Here is an 18,709-nt window from a genome sequence, read left to right as displayed (position 1 = left end):
TGAAAAAGTCGATTCGAGAATAAGCCTTATGGACATGTGAGAAGAATGAAAATTCCCTCGCCCCCGGCCTTGCAAATCTCCAAGGGTCCACCCCTCCCATTTGGTCCATAAATCCCCTCAACATTCTAGCCGCCGCCGGCTTCCTACCCGTCCTAGACCTGGAGCGATCCAGTGCCGGATCCAACACCGTGTTAAAGTCTCCCCCCATTATCAGGCCTCCCACTTCCAAGTCCGGGATCCAACCCAACATATGCCGCATAAAACCCGCATCGTCCCAGTTCGGGGCATACACATTGACCAGTACCACCCTCTCTCCCTGCAACTTATCACTTACCATTATGTACCTGCCGCCATTATCTGCCACAATGCTCGACGCCTCAAACGACACCTTCTTTCCCACCAAGATCGCCACCCTCGATTTTTGGCATCCAGCCCAGAGTGAAACACCTGACCTACCCACCCTTTCCTCAATCGTACCTGGTCTATCACCTTCAGGTGTGTCTCCTGAAGCATAACCACATCCTCCTTGAGCCCCTTCAGGTGCGCGAACACCCTGGGCCCGCTTGACCGGCCCATTCAGTCCCCCCCTTACATTCCAGGGTTATCAGTCGGATCAGGGGGCTACCCGCCCCCCTCCCCCGCCGACTAGCCATGACCCCTCCTCGGCCAGCCACGCGCCCGCACCCCACACCCGGCCCGTTCCCCACAGCGGCATACCCCCGTCTTGACCCCCCCCCCCACTCGCTCCAGATCCTCCTTGACCATAGCAGCAGCAACTCGATTCCCTCCCCCCCACCCAAACTAGGACCCATCCTAGCTGATTTACTTCCCCCCATTGCACTTCTGCAAGTCAGCTGACTCCTGCTGACCCTGGCCACTCCCGCCTCTCCTTCGACTCCTCCCATTGTGTGGCACACCCTCCTCTCCCGTCCCCATCCATAGGCTCTCTCCCTCCACCTTCCGTTCTAAGCGCGAGAAACAACCCTCGCTTCCCCGCCCCGGCCCCGCCCTCTCCAGTCTTCAGCGCGGGAAAAAGCCCGCCCTTTCCACCTACCAGGCCCCGACACCTCTGACGCAGCTCCTTTTACAGGCCCGGTCCCCTCACCCCTGATTCGGGCCTCCCCCTCCCCCCGCGGGGCCCCATCTCACCTCCAAGAGCACCCCCCCGACCAACCCAACCAAAACAGTGCCCGACCCGCCCAAGCCACCCTCACTGACCCAAAAGAGAAAAAACACAAAGAAAAAGAAACCCGGCGCAATACAAAGGCCCCCCCCTCGAAACAAAAATAAACATAGCATATCAGCCGCAGTCCCAATCGCCCGTCCCGACCCTCAATCCGTGTCCAACTTCGCGGCCTGAACAAACGCCCACGCCTCCTCCGGAGACTCAAAATAATGGTGCCGGTCCTTGTAGGTAACCCACAGTCGCGCCAAACTTCACTCCCTTCCTGTGCAGCAATGCCTTTGCTCGATTGTACCCGGCCCTCCTCTTCACCACCTCCGCACTCCAGTCCTGATATATCCGAACCTCCGCGTTCTCCCACCTGCTGCTCTTCTCCTTCTTGGCCCACCTGAGCACACACTCCCGATCGACGAACCGATGGAACCTCACCAGCACCGCCCGCGGAGGCTCGTTAGCCTTGGGCCTCCTCGCCAGCACTCTATGGGCCCCTTCCAGCTCCAGGGGCCCCTGGAAGGACCCCGCTCCCATCAGCGAGTTCAACATGGTGACCACATAGGCCCCCACGTCCGGCCCCTCCAGGAGGCCCAGAATCCGCAGATTCTTCCGCCTCGACCGATTCTCCATCTCCTCGAACCGCTCCTGCTACTTCTTGTGGAGCGCCTCGTGCACCTCCACCTTTACCGCCAGGCCTATGATCTCGTCCTCATTGTCAGAGATCTTTTGTCGAGCCTCGCGGATCGCCACTCCCTGGGCCGTCTGTGTCTCCAGCAGCTTATTAACAGACGCCTTCATTGGCTCTAGCAAGTCCGTTTTAATCTCTCTGAAGCAGCGCTGGATACCCTCCTGCTGCTCTTCCGCCCACTGCATCCACGCTGCCTGGTCTCCGCCCTCCGCCATTTTGTCCTTCTTCCCTCGCACCGTCTTCGGGTCCACCACCACCTTTTTTGTCGCCCCGCTCCTAGTTGAAGCCATATACTGACGGGGAGCTGTTGTTGACTCCTTCCCACACCGGGAAACTTCGAAAAAGTGCCATTGGGGGCCCTGAAAAGAGCCCAAAAGTCAGTTTTTGCGGGAGCCGCCGAATGTGCGACTTAGCTCCGCATAGCCGCAACCAGAAGTCCATAGCCGCAACCGGCAGTCTATCTTTATCTTAAAAACATTTAATGAAGGAGCCTCTACTGCTTCACTGGGCAAGGAATTCCATAGATTCACAACCCTTTGGGTGAAGAAGTTCCTCCTAAACTCAGTCCTAAATCTACTTCACCTTATTTTGAGGCTATGCCCACTAGTTCTGCTTTCACCCGCCAGTGGAAACAACCTGCCCGCATCTATCCTATCTATTCCCTTCACAATTTTATATGTTTCGATAAGATCCCCCCCTCATCCTTCTAAATTCCAACGAGTATAGTCCCAGTCTACTCAACCTCTCCTCATAATCCAACTCCTTCAGCTCTGGGATTAACCCAGTGAATCTCCTCTGCACACCCTCCAGTGCCAGTACGTCCTTTCTCAAGGAGACCAAAACTGAACACAATACTCCAGGTGTGGCCTCACTAACACCTTATCAATTGCAGCACAACCTCCCTAGTCTTAAACTCCATCCCTCTAGCAATGAAGGACAAAATTCCATTTGCCTTCTTAATCACCTGTTGCACCTGTGAACCAACTTTTTGCGACTCATGTACTAGCACACCCAGGTCTCTCTGCACTGCAGCATGTTTTAATATTTTATCATTTAAATAATAATCGCTTTTGCTGTTATTCCTACCAAAATGGATAACCTCACATTTGTCAACATTGTATTCCATCTGCCAGACCCTAACCCATTCACTTAGCCTATCCAAATCCCTCTGGAGACTCCCAGTATCCTCTGCACTTTTTGCTTTACCACCCATCTTAGTGTCATCTGCAAACCTGGACACATTGCCCTTGGTCCCCAACTCCAAATCATCTATGTAAATTGTGAACAATTGTGGGCCCAACACTGATCCCTGAGGGACACCACTAGCTACTGATTGCCAACCAGAGAAACACCCATTAATCCCCACTCTTTGCTTTCTATTAATTAACCAATCCTCTATCCATGCTACTACTTTCCCCTTAATGCCATGCATCTTTATCTTATGCAGCAACCTTTTGTGTGGCACCTTGTCAAAGGCTTTCTGGAAATCCAGATATACCACATCTACTGGCTCCCCGTTATCGACCGCACTGATAATGTCCTCAAAAAATTCCACTAAATTATTTAGGCACGACCTGCCCTTTATGAACCCATGCTGCGTCTGCCCAATGGGACAATTTCCATCCAGATGCTTCACTATTTCTTCCTTGATGATAGATTCCAGCATCTTCCCTACTACCGAAGTTAAGCTCACTGGCCTATAATTACTCGCTTTCTGCCTACCTCCTTTTTTAAACAGTGGTGTCACGTTTGCTAATTTCCAATCAGCCGGGACCACCCCAGAGTCTCGTGAATTTTGGTAAATTATCACTAGTGCATTTGCAATTTCCCTAGCCATCTCTTTTAGCACTCTGGGATGCATTCCATCAGGGCCAGGAGACTTGTCTACCTTTAGCCCCATTAGCTTGCCCATCACTACCTCCTTAGTGATAACAATCCTCTCAAGGTCCTCACCTGTCATAGTCTCATTTCCATAAATCACTGGCATGTTATTTGTATCTTCCATTGTGAAGACCGACCCAAAAAACCTGTTCAGTTCCTCAGCCATTTCCTCATCTCCCATTATTAAATCTCCCTTCTCATCCTCTAAAGGACCAATATTTACCTTTGCCACTCTTTTTTTGTTTTACATATTTGTGGAAACTTTTATTATCTGTTTTTATATTCTGAGCAAGTTTACTCTCATAATCTATCTTACTCTTCTTTATAGCTTTTTTAGTAGCTTTCTGTTGCCCCCTAAAGATTTCCCAGTCCTCTAGTCTCCCACTAATCTTTGCTACTTTGTATGCTTTTTCCGTCAATTTGATAGTCTCCCTTATTTCCTTAGATATCCACGGCCGATTTTCCCTCTTTTTACCGTCCTTCCTTTTTGTTGGTATAAACCTTTGCTGAGCACTGTGAAAAATCGCTTGGAAGGTTCTCCACTGTTCCTCAACCGTTTCACCATACAGTCTTTGCTCCCAGTCTACCTTAGCTAGTTCTTCTCTCATCCCATTTTAATCTCCTTTGTTTAAGCATAAAACACTAGTGTTTGATTTTACCTTCTCACCCTCCATCTGTATTTTAAATTCCACCATATTGTGATCGCTCCTTCCGAGAGGATCCCTAACTATGAGATCCTGAATCAATCCTGTCTCATTACACAGGACCAGATCTAGGACCGCTTGTTCCCTCGTAGGTTCCATTACATACTGTTCTAGGAAACTATCGCGGATACATTCTATAAACTCCTCCTCAAGACTGCCTTGACCGAACTGGTTAAACCAATCGACATGTAGATTTAAATCCCCCATGATAACTGCTGTACCATTTCTACATGCACCAGTTATTTCTTTGTTTATTGCCTGCCCCACCATAATGTTACTATTTGGTGGCCTATAGACTACTCCTATCAGTGACATTTTCGCCTTACTATTCATGATTTCCACCCAAATGGATTCAACCTTATCCTCCATAGCACCGATGTCATCCCTTACTATTGCCCGGATGTCATCCTTAAATAACAGAGCTACACCACCTCCCTTACCATCCACTCTGTCCTTCCGAATAGTTTGATACCCTCGGATATTTAACTCCCAGTCGTGACCACCCTTTAACCATGTTTCAGTAATGGCCACTAAATCATAGTCATTCACGATGATTTGTGCCATCAACTCATTTACCTTATTACGAATACTACGAGCATTCAAGTAAAGTACACTTATGTTGACTTTTTTACCTCTGTTCTGAATCTTAACACCTCGATCAGTAACCTCTCCCAAGTTATATTTCCTCTTAACTTTTCTCCTAATTTTCCTTGCCGTTGAACCCATATCTTCATGTAACAACCTGCCACGTCGCTTACCATTAATGTTTTTACTTCCCGTTTTATTCCTTTTAGTATTCCTGGGTCCTATTCACTGAGCTCCCCTCAGTCACTGTACCTTGTACTGTCGCCCTTTTTGATTTTTGACTAAGGCTTCTCTGCCTTACCCTTTCCCCCTTACTGCCTTTTGTTTCTATCCCTGTTTTACTACCTTCCAACTTCCTGCATTGGTTCCCATCCCCCTGCCACATTAGTTTAAACTCTCCCCAACAGCTCTAGCAAACAACCCCCCCCCCCCCCCCCCCAGGACATCGGTTCCAGTCCTGCCCAGGTGCAGACCGTCCGGTTTGTACTGGTCCCACCTCTCCCAGAACCGGTTCCAATGCCCCAGGAATTTGAATCCCTCCCTTTTGCACCATCTCTCGAGCCACGCATTCATCCTATCTATCCTGACATTCCTACTCTGACTAGCTCGTGTCACTGGTAGCAATCCTGAGATTACTACCTTTGGGGTCCTACTTTTTAGTTTAACTCCTAACTCCCTGAATTCAGCTTGTAGGACCTCGTCCCGTTATTTACCTATATCGTTGGTGCCTATGTGCACCACGACAGCTGGCTGTTCACCCCCCCCCCCCCAGAATGTCCTGCTGCCGCTCCAAGACATCCTTGACCCTTGCACCAGGGAGGCAACATCCCATCCTGGAGTCTCGATTGCGTCCGCAGAACCGCCTGTCCAGTCCCCTTACGATTGAGTCCCCTATTACAATAACCCTGCCAGTCTTCTTCCTGCCCAGCTGCGCAGCAGAGCCAGCCACGGTACCATGAACTTGGCTGCTGCTGCCTTCCCCTGGTGAGCCATCACCCTCAACAGTATCCAAAGCGGTATATCTGTTTTGCAGGGAGATGACCGCAGGGGACGCCTGCACTGTCTTCCTACTCTTGCTCTGTCTTTTGATCACCCATTTTCTATCTCCCTCAGTACCTTTCACCTGCGGGGTGACCAACTCGCTAAACATGCTATCCACGACTTCCTCAGCATCGCGGATGCTCCAAAGTGAGTCCATCCGCAGCTCCAGAGCCGTCAAGCGGTCTAACAGGAGCTGCAACTGGACACACTTCTTGTCCCTGAGCTCCCACATCGCACACGAGGAGCATGACACGGGTCTGAGATCTCCTGCCATGTCTTAAACCTTCGGTTAACTTCAACAACTACAATTTCCAAAAAAAAATAAACAACGAAGAAAAAAAAAAATACCAATGAAAAGAAAAAGAAAACAGAAAAACTACTTACCAGTCACTGCCGTCCTTACCCGGTCTGACCTATACGTGACTCCAGGCCCACAGCAATGTGATTCACTCTTAACTGCCCTCTGAAATGGCCGAGCAAGACACTCAGTTCAAGGGCAATTAGGGATGGGTAATAAATGCTGGCCCAGTTAGCGACGCCCACATCCCATGAATGAATATAAAATTATTTGATGCCAGTTAAGATTAATTTATTAACTAACTGTCAATGAGAACATTTATAACGAAGGCCACCACATAAAAATTCCTTTTCTTATTTGGATATCCAAAAGGGGACGGGACCAGCATTGCTGAACACTCAAAACAGTTACCAGCAAACTAAATACAAAAGCAAAATACTGCAGATGCTGGAACTCTGAAGTAAAATCGAAAATGCTGTAAGCATGCAGTTGGCCCGACAACATCTGTGGATAGAGAAACAGGGTTAACATTTCAGGCCAGTTCTGATGAAAGGTCATTGTGCTGAAACATTAACTCTGTTTCCCACTCCACAGATGCTGCCTGACCTGCTGAGTATGTCCAGCATTTACCAGTCTAGCACTGATGCTTCACAGAGCCAGGGTCCCAGGTTAGATTCCCGGCTTGGGTCACTGTCTGTGCGGAGTCTGCATGTTCTCCCCGTGCCTGCGTGGGTTTCCTCCGGGAGCTCCGGTTTCCTCTCACAAGTCCCGAAAGACATGCTGTTAGGTGAATTGGACATTCTGAATTCTTCCTCAGTGTACCCGAACAGGCGCCGGAGTGTGGTGACTAGGGGCTTTTCACAGTAACTTCATTGCAATGTTAATATAAGCCGACTTGTGACAATAAAGATTATTAAAATAATTAAAATTCTGAACTAACATTTATTGTCATAAAAAATCTCCCTCATTAACATTTGTGACAATTAATTGCAGTTCTTACCTTCTTTTTATCTTTGTACAGTTTAATTAATGTTATGAGATGTTCAATAAGAAACATAAAGTAAAGACCACCAAGAGCAGTGAGGCCTTTCCAAACAGAATCCAGGTGATTGTGGTCTTCTACACCATGGTGATGCACACTTTGTGACTGCAGGCAAGAACATCAACATTTTAAAATTAATTTTGAAACAGGAAAATACCATTACGCCCAACTCTTTCATTCCATTTTCTGGCCTCATTGGCAAGGTTGATGTTTATTACCCATCTCTAATCACACCCCCTCCCACACTAGGTGCCAGTGGAAGCCATCGGCGCTCAACTCGTGGAGCAGTATTAAACTGAACAGAGGATAAGGTACGTCAGCTTATGAACACGCACTGACACACACTGGCTAATTCTCATCTTTTTTACCCCACAAGACAGACATCAAATCCACCCCCACCCCAGACATGTTGCTGGGTTTGCCCGATTTAAACATGGTAGTCCGAGAAGGAGCGTCATGAGGATTGCTGGGAAAATAAAGTGCTGCCAACTGTAATTAACTGATCTGGAGGGGAGGAGACAGGATCTCCCCACCTCCAACGTCAGCTACAGCAATGGTCTCACATCACCCCAGTGTTACAATAGGTATGAGGCTTATCATCTAGATATCATTCTTTTTTTTTTAATAAACATTTTATTGAGATATTTCTGGTATTGTAACAACAAAATAAACAATGTACATGAAAAAGCCGTCTCCCTTCCTTACAGGTCCCACCTTTATTAACCCCCTACTCTAAGCTAAACTAACCCCCCCCCCCCCCTCTTCTGCTGACGATTAATTTTCCGCGAAGAAGTCGATGAACGGTTGCCACCTCCGGGCGAACCCTAACAGTGACCCTCTCAAGGCGAACTTGATTTTCTCCAAACAGAGAAAGCTAGCCATGTCCGATAGCCAGGTCTCTGACTTCGGGGGCTTTGAATCCCTCCAAGCTAATAGTATCCGTCTCCGGGCTACCAGGGAGGCAAAGGCCAGAAAGTCTGCCTCTTTCTCCTCCTGGATTCCCGGGTCTTCCGACACCCTGAAAATCGCCACCTCTGCACTCAGTGCCACCCTTGTTTTTAACACCGTGGACATGACATCTGAAAACCCCTGCCAAAATCCCCTAAGCTTCGGACATGCCCAGAACATGTGGACATGGTTCGCTGGTCCTCCCGCACATTTTGCACACTTGTCTTCCACCCCAAAGAATCTGCTCATCTGGGCCACTGTCATGTGAGCCCGGTGAACGACCTTGAATTGTATCAGGCTGAGCCTGGCACATGTTGCAGACGCGTTGACTTTACTCAACGTGTCTGCCCATAGACCATCCTCTATCTCTCCTCCCAGCTCCTCCTCCCATTTGCGCTTCAGCTCCTCGGTCTGCATCTCCTCTGACCCCGTAAGTTCCTTGTAAATGTCAGAGACGCTCCCTTCTCCTACCCACCCTCTGGAAACTACCCTGTCCTGAATCTCCTTTAGCGGTACGAGCGGGAAGGTTGACACTTGTTTACGTCCCGCACCTGAAGATACCAGAATATGTTTCCCCTCGCCAACCCAAACTTCTCCTCCAGCACCCTCATACTCGGAAAGCTCTCCTCCATAAACATGTCCCCCATCCTCTCAATCCCTGCTCTCCGCCATATCCAGAACACCCCGTCCATACTCCCCGGGGCAAACCGGTGGTTATCACAGATTGGGGCCCAGACCGATGCTCCCTCTGCTCCCACACGTCTCCTCCATTGCCCCCAGACTCTCAGGGCCGCCACCACCACGGGGCTGGTGGAGTACCGTGCCGACAGGAACGGCAGAGGCGCAGTTACCAACGCCTCTAGACTGGTGCCCTTACATGAAGTCACCTCCAAACGCTCCCATGCCGACCCCTCCCCACCACCCACTTCCTGATCATGGCTATATTCGCCGCCCAGCAATTGTTACTAAAATTTGGCAGCGCCAGCCCGCACTCTCCCCGACTCTGCTCAAGCATTACCTTCCTTACTCGAAGGGTGGGGTCTTGCCCACCCAAACAAAGCCAGTGATCACTTTGTTGACCCGTTTAAAAAAGGACCGCGGAATAAAGATGGGGCGACACCGAAATATAAACAGGAATCTAGGGAGGACTGTCATCTTCACCATCTGCACCCTCCCAGCCAGTGACAATGGAAGCGCGTCCCATCTCAGAAAATCGTCCTTCATTTGGTCTACTAGTCGGGCCAGATTTAATTTATGCAGCCGGTCCAATTCCCGTGCCACTTGAATGCGTAGGTACCTAAAGCTTCCCTCTACTAATCTAAACGGCAGCTCCCCCAATCACCTCTCCTGTCCCCTCGCCTATCCCAATTTTGCACATACACATTTACTAATACCACCTGCATCCCCTCCAGTTTCCCACTGACCATAATGTACCGACCTCCCACATCCAAAACTATTCTAACCGCCTGAAACATCACCCGCTTATTGAACAGGATCGCGACCCTTCTGGTCGTTGAATCCAGTCCCGAGTGAAAGACCTGACTGACCCAGCCTGTCCTCAATCTAATCTGGTCAGTTACTCGAAGGTGCGTCTCGTGCAACATTACCACGTCCACCTTCAGTTCCCTAAGATGCACGAACACACGTGCCCTCTTGACCGGCCTATTTAACCCTCAAACATTCCAGGTGATCATCCTAGCTGGGGGGGATCATTGCACCCCCCCATTGCCGATCAGCCATCCCCTTTTTTGGGCCCGCCTCAAGCCCATGTCTAGATATCATTCTTAATGATAAAAAGGGCATCACTGATATTGGCAGTGATCAGTTTGATTTATTTTTTGTTGACCATTTACAGGATGGAATTTTTGAATAGCTTTTATTCTTAAAAGATGGCCATCTGGTGGAACCTTCTCCTGGGCCTCTGGGGAGCTGCAGACACCCAAATCAGGGAACTGTCTGCAGGAACCAATGCCGTTGTTACAGATACACAAAATGTATCTGTCATTATAATCCCTGGGTTGCAGTATCATTGAACATAGATATTGGGTAGGATAGGCACACTCCACGTTGTAGAGTGACTGGTGACTCTGAACCAGAGAGATTGTTATCTAGTGCAGACTTGAAATTTATAATGTATTCCTTTAAAAAAATAAATGTAACATAAAATAACATCTCCACAAGTTCCCAGCATCAAGGTGCATGTTCCAGGTGTCAGTGCCGGATCGACCAACACTCTGGAAATAAAGACCATGACCACCTCACATCTCAGCCTGACCCACTTGACCCAGTGTAAGCAGCTGTCCTCACATCTCCTACACACAAACATATGAACTAGGAGCAGGAGGCGGCCACTCGGCCCCTCAAGCCTGCTCCACCATTAAACAAAATCATGGCTGATCTGACTGTAACTTCTACTCCACTTGTCTACCTCCCCCCCCATAACCTTTCACCCCCTTGCTGATTCAGATTCTATCCATCTTTGCCTCAAAAATATTCAAAGACTCTGCTTCCACTGCCTTTTGAGGAAAAGAGTTCCAAAGACTCAGACACTCAAAAGATTTCTCCTCAGATCTCCGTCTTAAACGAGCGACCCCTTATTTTTGAACAAGTGATCTGATTCTCCCACAAGAGGAAACATCCTCTCCACATCCATCCTGTCAATACCCCTCAGGATTTTAAACGTTTCACTCAAGTCATCTCGTACTCTTCTAAACTCCAGTGGATATAAGCCTAGCCTGTCCAACCTTTCCTTACCAGACAACCCACCCATTCAATGTATCAGTCTGGTAAACCTTCTCTGAACTGTTACTAACGCATTTACATCATTCCTTAGATAAAAAGATGAAAACTGTACACAATACTCCAAATGTGGCCTCACCAGTGCCCTGTACAAGTGAAGCATAACCTCCCTAGTTTTGTATTCAATTCCCCTCACAATAAACGATAATATTCTACTAGCTTTCCTAATTATTCGCTGTCTCCTTCAAGGTCAATGGTTAATCCCAACAGCTGGCAACAAGGCCTGAATTCCAACATGCATGATGAACAGCCAAATGCTAGAATCATAGAATTTACAGTGCAGAAGGAGGCCATTCGGCCCATCGAGTCTGCACCGGCTCTTAGAAAGAGCACCCCACCCAAGGTCCACACCTCCACCCTATCCCCATAACCCAGTAACCCCACCCGACACTAAGGGCAATTTTGGACACTAAGGGCAATTTATCATGGCCAATCCACTGAACGCGCACATCTTTGGACTGTGGGAGGAAACCGGAGCACCCGGAGGAAACCCACGCACACACGGGGAGAATGTGCAGACTCCGCACAGACAGTGACCCAAGCCGTGAATCGAATCTGGGACCCTGGAGCTGTGAAGCAATTGTGCTAACCACAATGCTACCGTGCTGCCCACTAATTATTGCCTCATCCCCTTCACCTAACCCCAAAAGGTTAGATTACATTAAGGATGTGATGATTACTTGACATTCTGTAAATGTCGAAGTTTGAAGTGAACAGTTGAAGGATATTGCACTGCCTTAACCTCAGACAAGCTCACAACAAACATGGACTGGAAAATATTTCACATTCTGTACTGTTCTATGTTCTATTATCATGAAGCAAATAGATCATTATAAAGTAAAACATTTTCCTGGGATATTACAAACTGTTGGTTGACGAGTGGGTCTAACAGACTAATCGGACAGTGAATGAAGACACAGCCTCACTATGTGGGACACTGTGGATTAACCAGGTCTCTAAAATGCAACACATTTTTGGAAAATTATTTCTCACATACAGAAGGCACTTACATGTGGCAGGAGATGTAAAAACGCATCCCCACTAAGCGTCCCAACAGCTAAAGCAACCAAAAACGTCAGGAGAAACTTGAAGAATATCTTATTCATTAAAGGCATGAAGATTACACCCAACAAGGACAGCAGACTGATGACAGTGACGGACACAAAGCCACCGATCCAGGCTGTTTTAAAACAAAAAAAACCAAAGAGACAAAATAAAACACGGCACTACAGGTCCCAAAATATACTTCGAACCATTCAAGTCAGATTTAACAATGTAGTACATTACTGAACAATTTTCAATCCTCCCCGTCAGGGAGTGGTTGAAGCGTGTAGTATCTAAAGGGAAGCTAGACAAGTATATGAGAGTGAAGGGAATAGAGGATTATGATGGTACAGTTAGATGGGATGAGGCTCATTTGGCGTAGAAACACCAACATGGACTGGTTGGGCTAAATGCCCTGTTTCTGTGAGAAAAACTTCTGCGCAATCATAAGTAAAGTCAAATCTTTCATGGTGTCAGCATAAGTTGATAAAGCTGTTATAAAGATATATGGCATAACTGGCTTCATAAATAGAGACAAAATATAAAAGCAACAAGGTTCGGTTAAACCTTTATTAAGCACTGGTTAGGCCTCAGCTGCAATGCTGCGTTCAATTTTAGAGAAAGGTGTTGGAGAGGGTCCAGTCAGGATTTGCTAGAATGAGATATCAAGAATGAGATACTTCAGTTATGTGGGAGTGGAGAAGCTGGGATTGTTCTCCTTCGAAGGTTATGGGGAGATTTGACAAAAGTGTTCAAAATTGCAAAGGGTTTTGATCGAGTAAATAAGGAACAGCTGTTTCCTCTGGCAGGAGGGTTGGTAACCAGGGGAACACAGATTTAAGGTGATTGACAAAAACTGTTGTGCTCTGGAAGGCACTGCCTGAAAGGGTGGTGGAAGCAGATTCAATAATAACTTTCAAAAGGGAAATTGGAGAAGTACATGAAGGCAACCAATGTGCAGAGCTGGGGGGTGGCAAAGAGAAGAAAGTGAGAGTGAATGGGAGTGAGCGAGGGAGAGAGAAAACAAACTTTAGGTTGAATGGTCTATGCGACGTTGCATGGAGTGGACATGTATATTATGCAGGATAAGGAACATTCAATCCAAATTAAATAAAATTATTCACCTGCCCCAGCAGAGGAGGAAGCTGTGCGTTTCTCCCGAGTTTCATGTGTGATGCAAGCCTTGCTCTCGATTTGATCCAAGAGTGCAGGGCAAATGTATCCAAACTGCTCTGCGTTCAGAGTGGTCTGTGGGGTCATTCCATGGGATGAGAGTAAATTATCGGCATTCAGGCACTGCAGGGGAAATAGCAGTGCGTACGTTAAAGGCCTGTTTGACCCTATTTCTCCTCTATTGTAAACCAGTCAAGACCCTGCAAGCCACAGTTGAAACTCAATGTTAACTAAAGGCTGGTGATGCAGAGAACTTTTGAAATGCACCATCGCAGATCAGGGGCAGTCCATCTGCACTAAACATAGGAAAGCTGATTCAGCTGGAAAGGGTTGTCCGCACTCTGCCGCATCAGTTCTGATGGAAGGTCATCGACCTAAAACCGTTACTCTCTACAGATGCTGCCAGACCTACTGATTCTTTCCGGCATTTCCTGTTTCAATCGCAGACTTCCAATATTCACTTTTGTAGAGAATGAGGCACTTCTGGGTTGTATGTTCCAGAACACAGTCATTGTCACCTGTCTAAACCCACCCCTCAGGTTACCATCTGGGGTGATCAGTTGGGTATGTTTGCAAGGGGAATATCAGACAGTTCAGGGCATTGGGGATACGGTAAAAAGAGAGAGGGGAATAATCATGTACAAAGAGAACGAGAGCGCCCTGGATACCTTTCCTCCGTTATTTTATTCTCTGCTTATTTTTGGTCTCTCAAGGGACAGAAAACCTCCACTATGTATTTACGTCCAAAATAAGCAACTAAAATCTACAGATAAAATTTCTGGCTGTCAGAATGCTCTTTCTCCTTGGCATGTAGCCTGATCAACTGAATTGTTATCTCTAAACTTGATTATTCCAACGCTCTTCTGACCAGTCTCCCATCTCCCACCCGCCAGGAGCTCCAGGTCATCCAAAACTCCGTCCATGTTCTAACTCACAAGTCCCGTTCCTCCATCACACCTGTGCTCATTGACCTAAACTAGTCCAGCAACACCTCGAATTTAAAATTCTCATTCGTATTTTCAAATCCCTCCATGGCCTAGCCCCTCCTTATCTCTCTAACCTCCAGCCTACAACCCTCCAGGATCTCTGCATTCCTCCAATTCGGTCCTCTTGTACATCACTGATTTTAATTGCTCCACCATTGGCAGCTGTGCCTTTATATACGCAAATTCCCTCCCGAAACCTCTCCACCTCGCTCTCCTCTTTCAAGATGCTCTTTGAAATCAACCTCCCACCAAGCTATTGATCACTTGCCCAAAGATGATCTTATGTGGCTTGCTGTCATATCTTAGTTGGTAGCTCTCCTGTGAAACACCTTTGGGATGTTTTACTATGTTAAGGGTGCTATATAAATGCAAGTTGTTCTGGATTGATAGAGCTAAGTAAAAACCGCCGATCGCAGGAAGACAGCCCCTCACAGGGTATGCAAATCGAATGAAACACAATATTACCTCCTCTCCTTTTGTGTGTTTATCCGTGTGGTTTTCAAGTGGATTATTTCTTCGCTGAGCTGCCTTACCATCCTTGTGTGTGGAATATTCGGTCGGTGGCTGGTCAGCTGTATCTGTGCCGTAACCACCAGTAGTGACAAGCTCAGCTTTGAGCCCAGCTGTCAGATGTGTATCTGCCACAGCTGGAATTGCGCTAACAGGACTGCGTGCTGGCCTCGTGTGTCTTCTGGTTTCAGATTTATCTCCAGCTGGGGTTATTGATGGTGGAGTTGTGCCCGATGTGTGCTGACCTGATGGATGGCTATGCTTTGGAAAATTTTCAGTCTCTTTGGAAGTGGTTTCTAAGCCAATTGTCACCCGAATATGTTGGCACTCTGGGCAGCAGTGGCGATGAATGCTTCCTTCTGCCAATACCAAATGTTTCTTGGTGACATGATCAAAATGCTCGTGTTTAGTTCTCATCGTTCTGACTCCACCGACTCCGATGTTGCACAGGAGTTTCTCTAGGCCCTCCACCGTCAGGGTACCATTTTCTCCGTACTGGTCAAAAAGTTTGTGCAGATAGTAATTCTGCTCAAACTCTGCCCTGTTCCTGTCCATACTTGTGGTGATCGCATCCAGCTGAGGTGGATGGTCATGTTCCCCGAGCACTGTGCATTCAGTGTCATGGTCGGCATGACCACAGTATCCATTCCTAAAGAAAACCACTAGGCAGGTCAAAAACAACCGGAGAGGTGGATACCTCACTACGGGAGTCATTCCTGTCACCAAAAAGAAACAGTAGATTACATACACAAGTTACTGTTTTATTTGTAGGGACTATACAAATAGAAAAGCAACCCTAATATATGCAGACTTTCGATTTTCCAACATATTCAGTTCCAGCTTAGACAAAGGGTCATTTGGACTCGAAACGTTAGCTCTATTCTCTCCCTACAGATGTTGTCAGACCTGCTAAGATTTTCCAGCATTTTCTCTTTGTATTCAGTTCCAGTACTGGAGTTTTTATCCTTTGCCTTTCCTGTTCATTTTGCAGTTTGATCACTGTACAGCTCATATGAATGAGGCTCTTAAATTTTGTATTTCAAAACTTTGTTATTTAATAAGATTATAACTCACTCAATTTTATTTGTTAAAGGATTTCTGAAAAGCTTCCGGGTACCCACCAAACGATTTGACCCTTCAATTGCTGTCGGAAATAGCTGGACTCGATTCTGTCAAAACTGCAACCAGCAGCAGTTGAAGAACATCAGCACAAGAGCAGCTAGGGATGGGCAATAAATGCCAGCAACACCCCACATCCTGAAAATCTTTTCCCACAACCACAAAAATGCTGACCGCTCTTGCACATAAATAAATGAGATCCCAGGAGTAAGGGGGAGGTTTCCCCAGTGTCTTGAGATCAATATTTATCCCTCAACCATCATGACTAAAAACACATTATCTGGGCAGCACGGTGGCGCAGTGGTTATCGGTGCTGCCTCATGGCGCTGAGGACCCGGGCTTGATCCGGACTCGGGTCACTGTCTGTGTGGAATTTGCACATTCTCCCCGTGTCTGTGTGGGTCTCACCCCCACAACCCAAAGATGTGCAGGGTAGGTGGATTGGCCACGCTATATTGCCACTTAATCGGAAAAAAAAAAACACACTATCTGATCAGAATCACATTCCCTTTTCGTGGGATCTTGCTGTGTGTAAAATGGCTGTCATGTTTACTACATCATAGCATTGAAGAGTTCTTCATGTCTGTCCGAAGGATGTGAACGGTGCTGTAAAATTGCAAGTCCTTCCTTTGTTTCATTCCATTCCACCATCCACAACACCCAGATTTCACCAACATCACAACCTTCAACACATCAGCGCCATGCACCAACACCTCCTCTTGTTACCCCTCACCCTCGTCCCCCCTCCCATATCCCCTTCACTCACCCTCATCCCCCCTGGTGACTAGGGGCCTTTCACAGTAACTTCATTTGAAGCCTACTTGTGACGAGCGATTTTCATTCATTCATTCCCTGTCCCCCTCAACTCCCCATACTCCACCCTCTCTCACCCCCTCCCTGTCCCCCCTCACACACACCCAACCTTCCCCCCTCACCCCCCCTCCCTGTCCCCCCTCAACCCCCTCCCAGTCCCCCCCTCACCCCCCTCCCCCTCTCACCCCCCCTCCCTGTCCCCCTCACCCCCCTCCCTGCCCCCCCTCCCTGCCCCCCCCCTCCCTGTCCCCCCCCCCGCTCACCCCCCCCTCCCCCCGCTCACCCCCCTCCCTGTCCCCCCGCTCACCCCCCCCCTCCCTGTCCCCCCGCTCACCCCCCCCTCCCTGTCCCCCCCGCACACCACCCCCCCCTCCCTGTCCCCCCCGCTCACCCCCCCCTCCCTGTCCCCCCGCTCACCCCCCCCCTGTCCCCCGCTCACCACCCCCCTCCCTGACCCCCCTCTCACCCCCCCTCCCTGTCCCCCCGCTCACCCCCCCCTCCCTGTCCCCCCGCTCACCCCCCCTCCCTGTCCCCCCCTCCCTGTCCCCCCCTCTCACCCCCCCTCCCTGTCCCCCCTCTCACCCCCCCTCCCTGTCCCCCCTCTCACCCCCCCCTCCCTGTCCCCCCCTCTCACCCCCCCCTCCCTGTCCCCCCTCTCACCCCCCCCCTCCCTGTCCCCCCTCTCACCCCCCCCCTCTCACCCCCCCTCCCTGTCCCCCCTCTCACCCCCCCCTCCCCTGTCCCCCCTCTCACCCCCCCTCCCTGTCCCCCCTCTCACCCCCCCCCTCCCTGTCCACCCTCCCTGTCCCCCCTCACCGTCCCCCCGCCCCCCCGCTCACCCCCCCTCCCTGTCCCCCACGCTCACCCCCCCCCTCCCTGTCCCCCCGCTCACCCCCCCTCCTGTCCCCCCCCCTCCGCTCACCCCCCCCGTCCCCCCGCCCCCCCCGCTCACCCCCCCTTCCCTGTCCCCCCGCCCACCCCCCCTCCCTGTCCCCCCTCTCACCCCCCCCCCTGTCCCCCCTCTCACCCCCCCCCCTCCCTGTCCCCCCTCTCACCCCCCCCCTCCCTGTCCCCCCCTCTCACCCCCCCCTCCCTGTCCCCCCTCTCACCCCCCCCTCCCTGTCCCCCCGCTCACCCCCCCTCCCTGTCCCCCCGCTCACCCCCTCTCCCTGTCCCCCCCGCTCACCCGCTCCTCCCTGTCCCCCTCCTCCCTGTCCACCCGCTCACCCCCCCCCTCCTCCCTTCCCCCCGCCCCCCCCGCTCACCCCCCCTCCCTGTCCCCCCCTCTCACCCCCCCCTCCCTGTCCCCCCGCTCACCCCCCCTGTCCCCCCGCTCACCCCCCCTCCCTGTCCCCCCGCTCACCCCCCCCTCCCTGTCCCCCCTCTCACCCCCCCCGCTCACCCCCCCTCCCTGTCCCCCCGCTCACCCCCCTCCCTGTCCCCCCGCTCACCCCCCTCCCTGTCCCCCGCTCACCCCCCCTCCCTGTCCCCCCGCTCACCCCCCCCTCCCTGTCCCCCCGCTCACCCCCCCCCCCCTGTCCCCCCGCTCACCCCCCCCCCCCCCCCTCCCTGTCCCCCGCTCACCCCCCCCTCACTCCCCCCTCACTGTCCCCCCCTCACACACACACCCCGCCGTCCCCCCTCCTCCCTGATTCTCATCTCCGCCTGGATCCCCCCCTCCCCCGCCGAGGGAGCCGCAAACTGAGGCTGAGGCCGGGGCCTATCGCGGGGAGAACACTGACCGCCCGGCCCAGGATGACCGCTCCGCTCACACACTAACCGCCGATCGACGCGCGAGCAGCCGGGATCCCGCGCAGCCGCAGTGGGAGCGGCTCAGTAGCGGCGCCATGAGATGGAGAACAGAACTGCAGCATCAACAGAGGGAGTGACCCTATCGAGAG

The 18,709-nt window shown here is 50.3% G+C and overlaps 1 protein-coding gene across 5 annotated transcripts in view; it reads right to left on the bottom strand.

The window, feature by feature from the left end:
* Positions 1 to 18,620, bottom strand: part of LOC140385079 (zinc transporter ZIP6-like) — a 29,876-nt gene extending 11,256 nt beyond the window's left edge. For 2 of the 5 annotated variants that reach the window (XM_072466881.1, XM_072466885.1), the window contains exons 1-5: positions 15,998 to 16,719; positions 14,832 to 15,592; positions 13,332 to 13,503; positions 12,174 to 12,343; positions 7,375 to 7,521 (exon numbers count right to left, since the gene is read on the bottom strand). In XM_072466881.1, the coding sequence (XP_072322982.1) occupies positions 7,375 to 7,521; positions 12,174 to 12,343; positions 13,332 to 13,503; positions 14,832 to 15,590 (1,248 nt within the window). In that variant the 5' untranslated portion in view covers positions 15,591 to 15,592; positions 15,998 to 16,719. Of the gene's footprint in view, positions 1 to 7,374; positions 7,522 to 12,173; positions 12,344 to 13,331; positions 13,504 to 14,831; positions 15,593 to 15,997; positions 16,720 to 16,761; positions 16,870 to 18,550 lie in introns of those variants that run through there. The other 3 variants (XM_072466884.1, XM_072466882.1, XM_072466883.1) reach the window with 3 other exon arrangements.
* Positions 18,621 to 18,709: the final 89 nt, after the last annotated feature.

This window comes from Scyliorhinus torazame, chromosome 11 (genome assembly GCF_047496885.1).
Source record: "Scyliorhinus torazame isolate Kashiwa2021f chromosome 11, sScyTor2.1, whole genome shotgun sequence".
NCBI classification, from domain to species: Eukaryota; Metazoa; Chordata; class Chondrichthyes; order Carcharhiniformes; family Scyliorhinidae; genus Scyliorhinus; species Scyliorhinus torazame.
The sequence above is the reverse complement of the archived record's forward strand: the minus strand, read 5'-3'. Positions and strand labels throughout refer to the sequence as shown.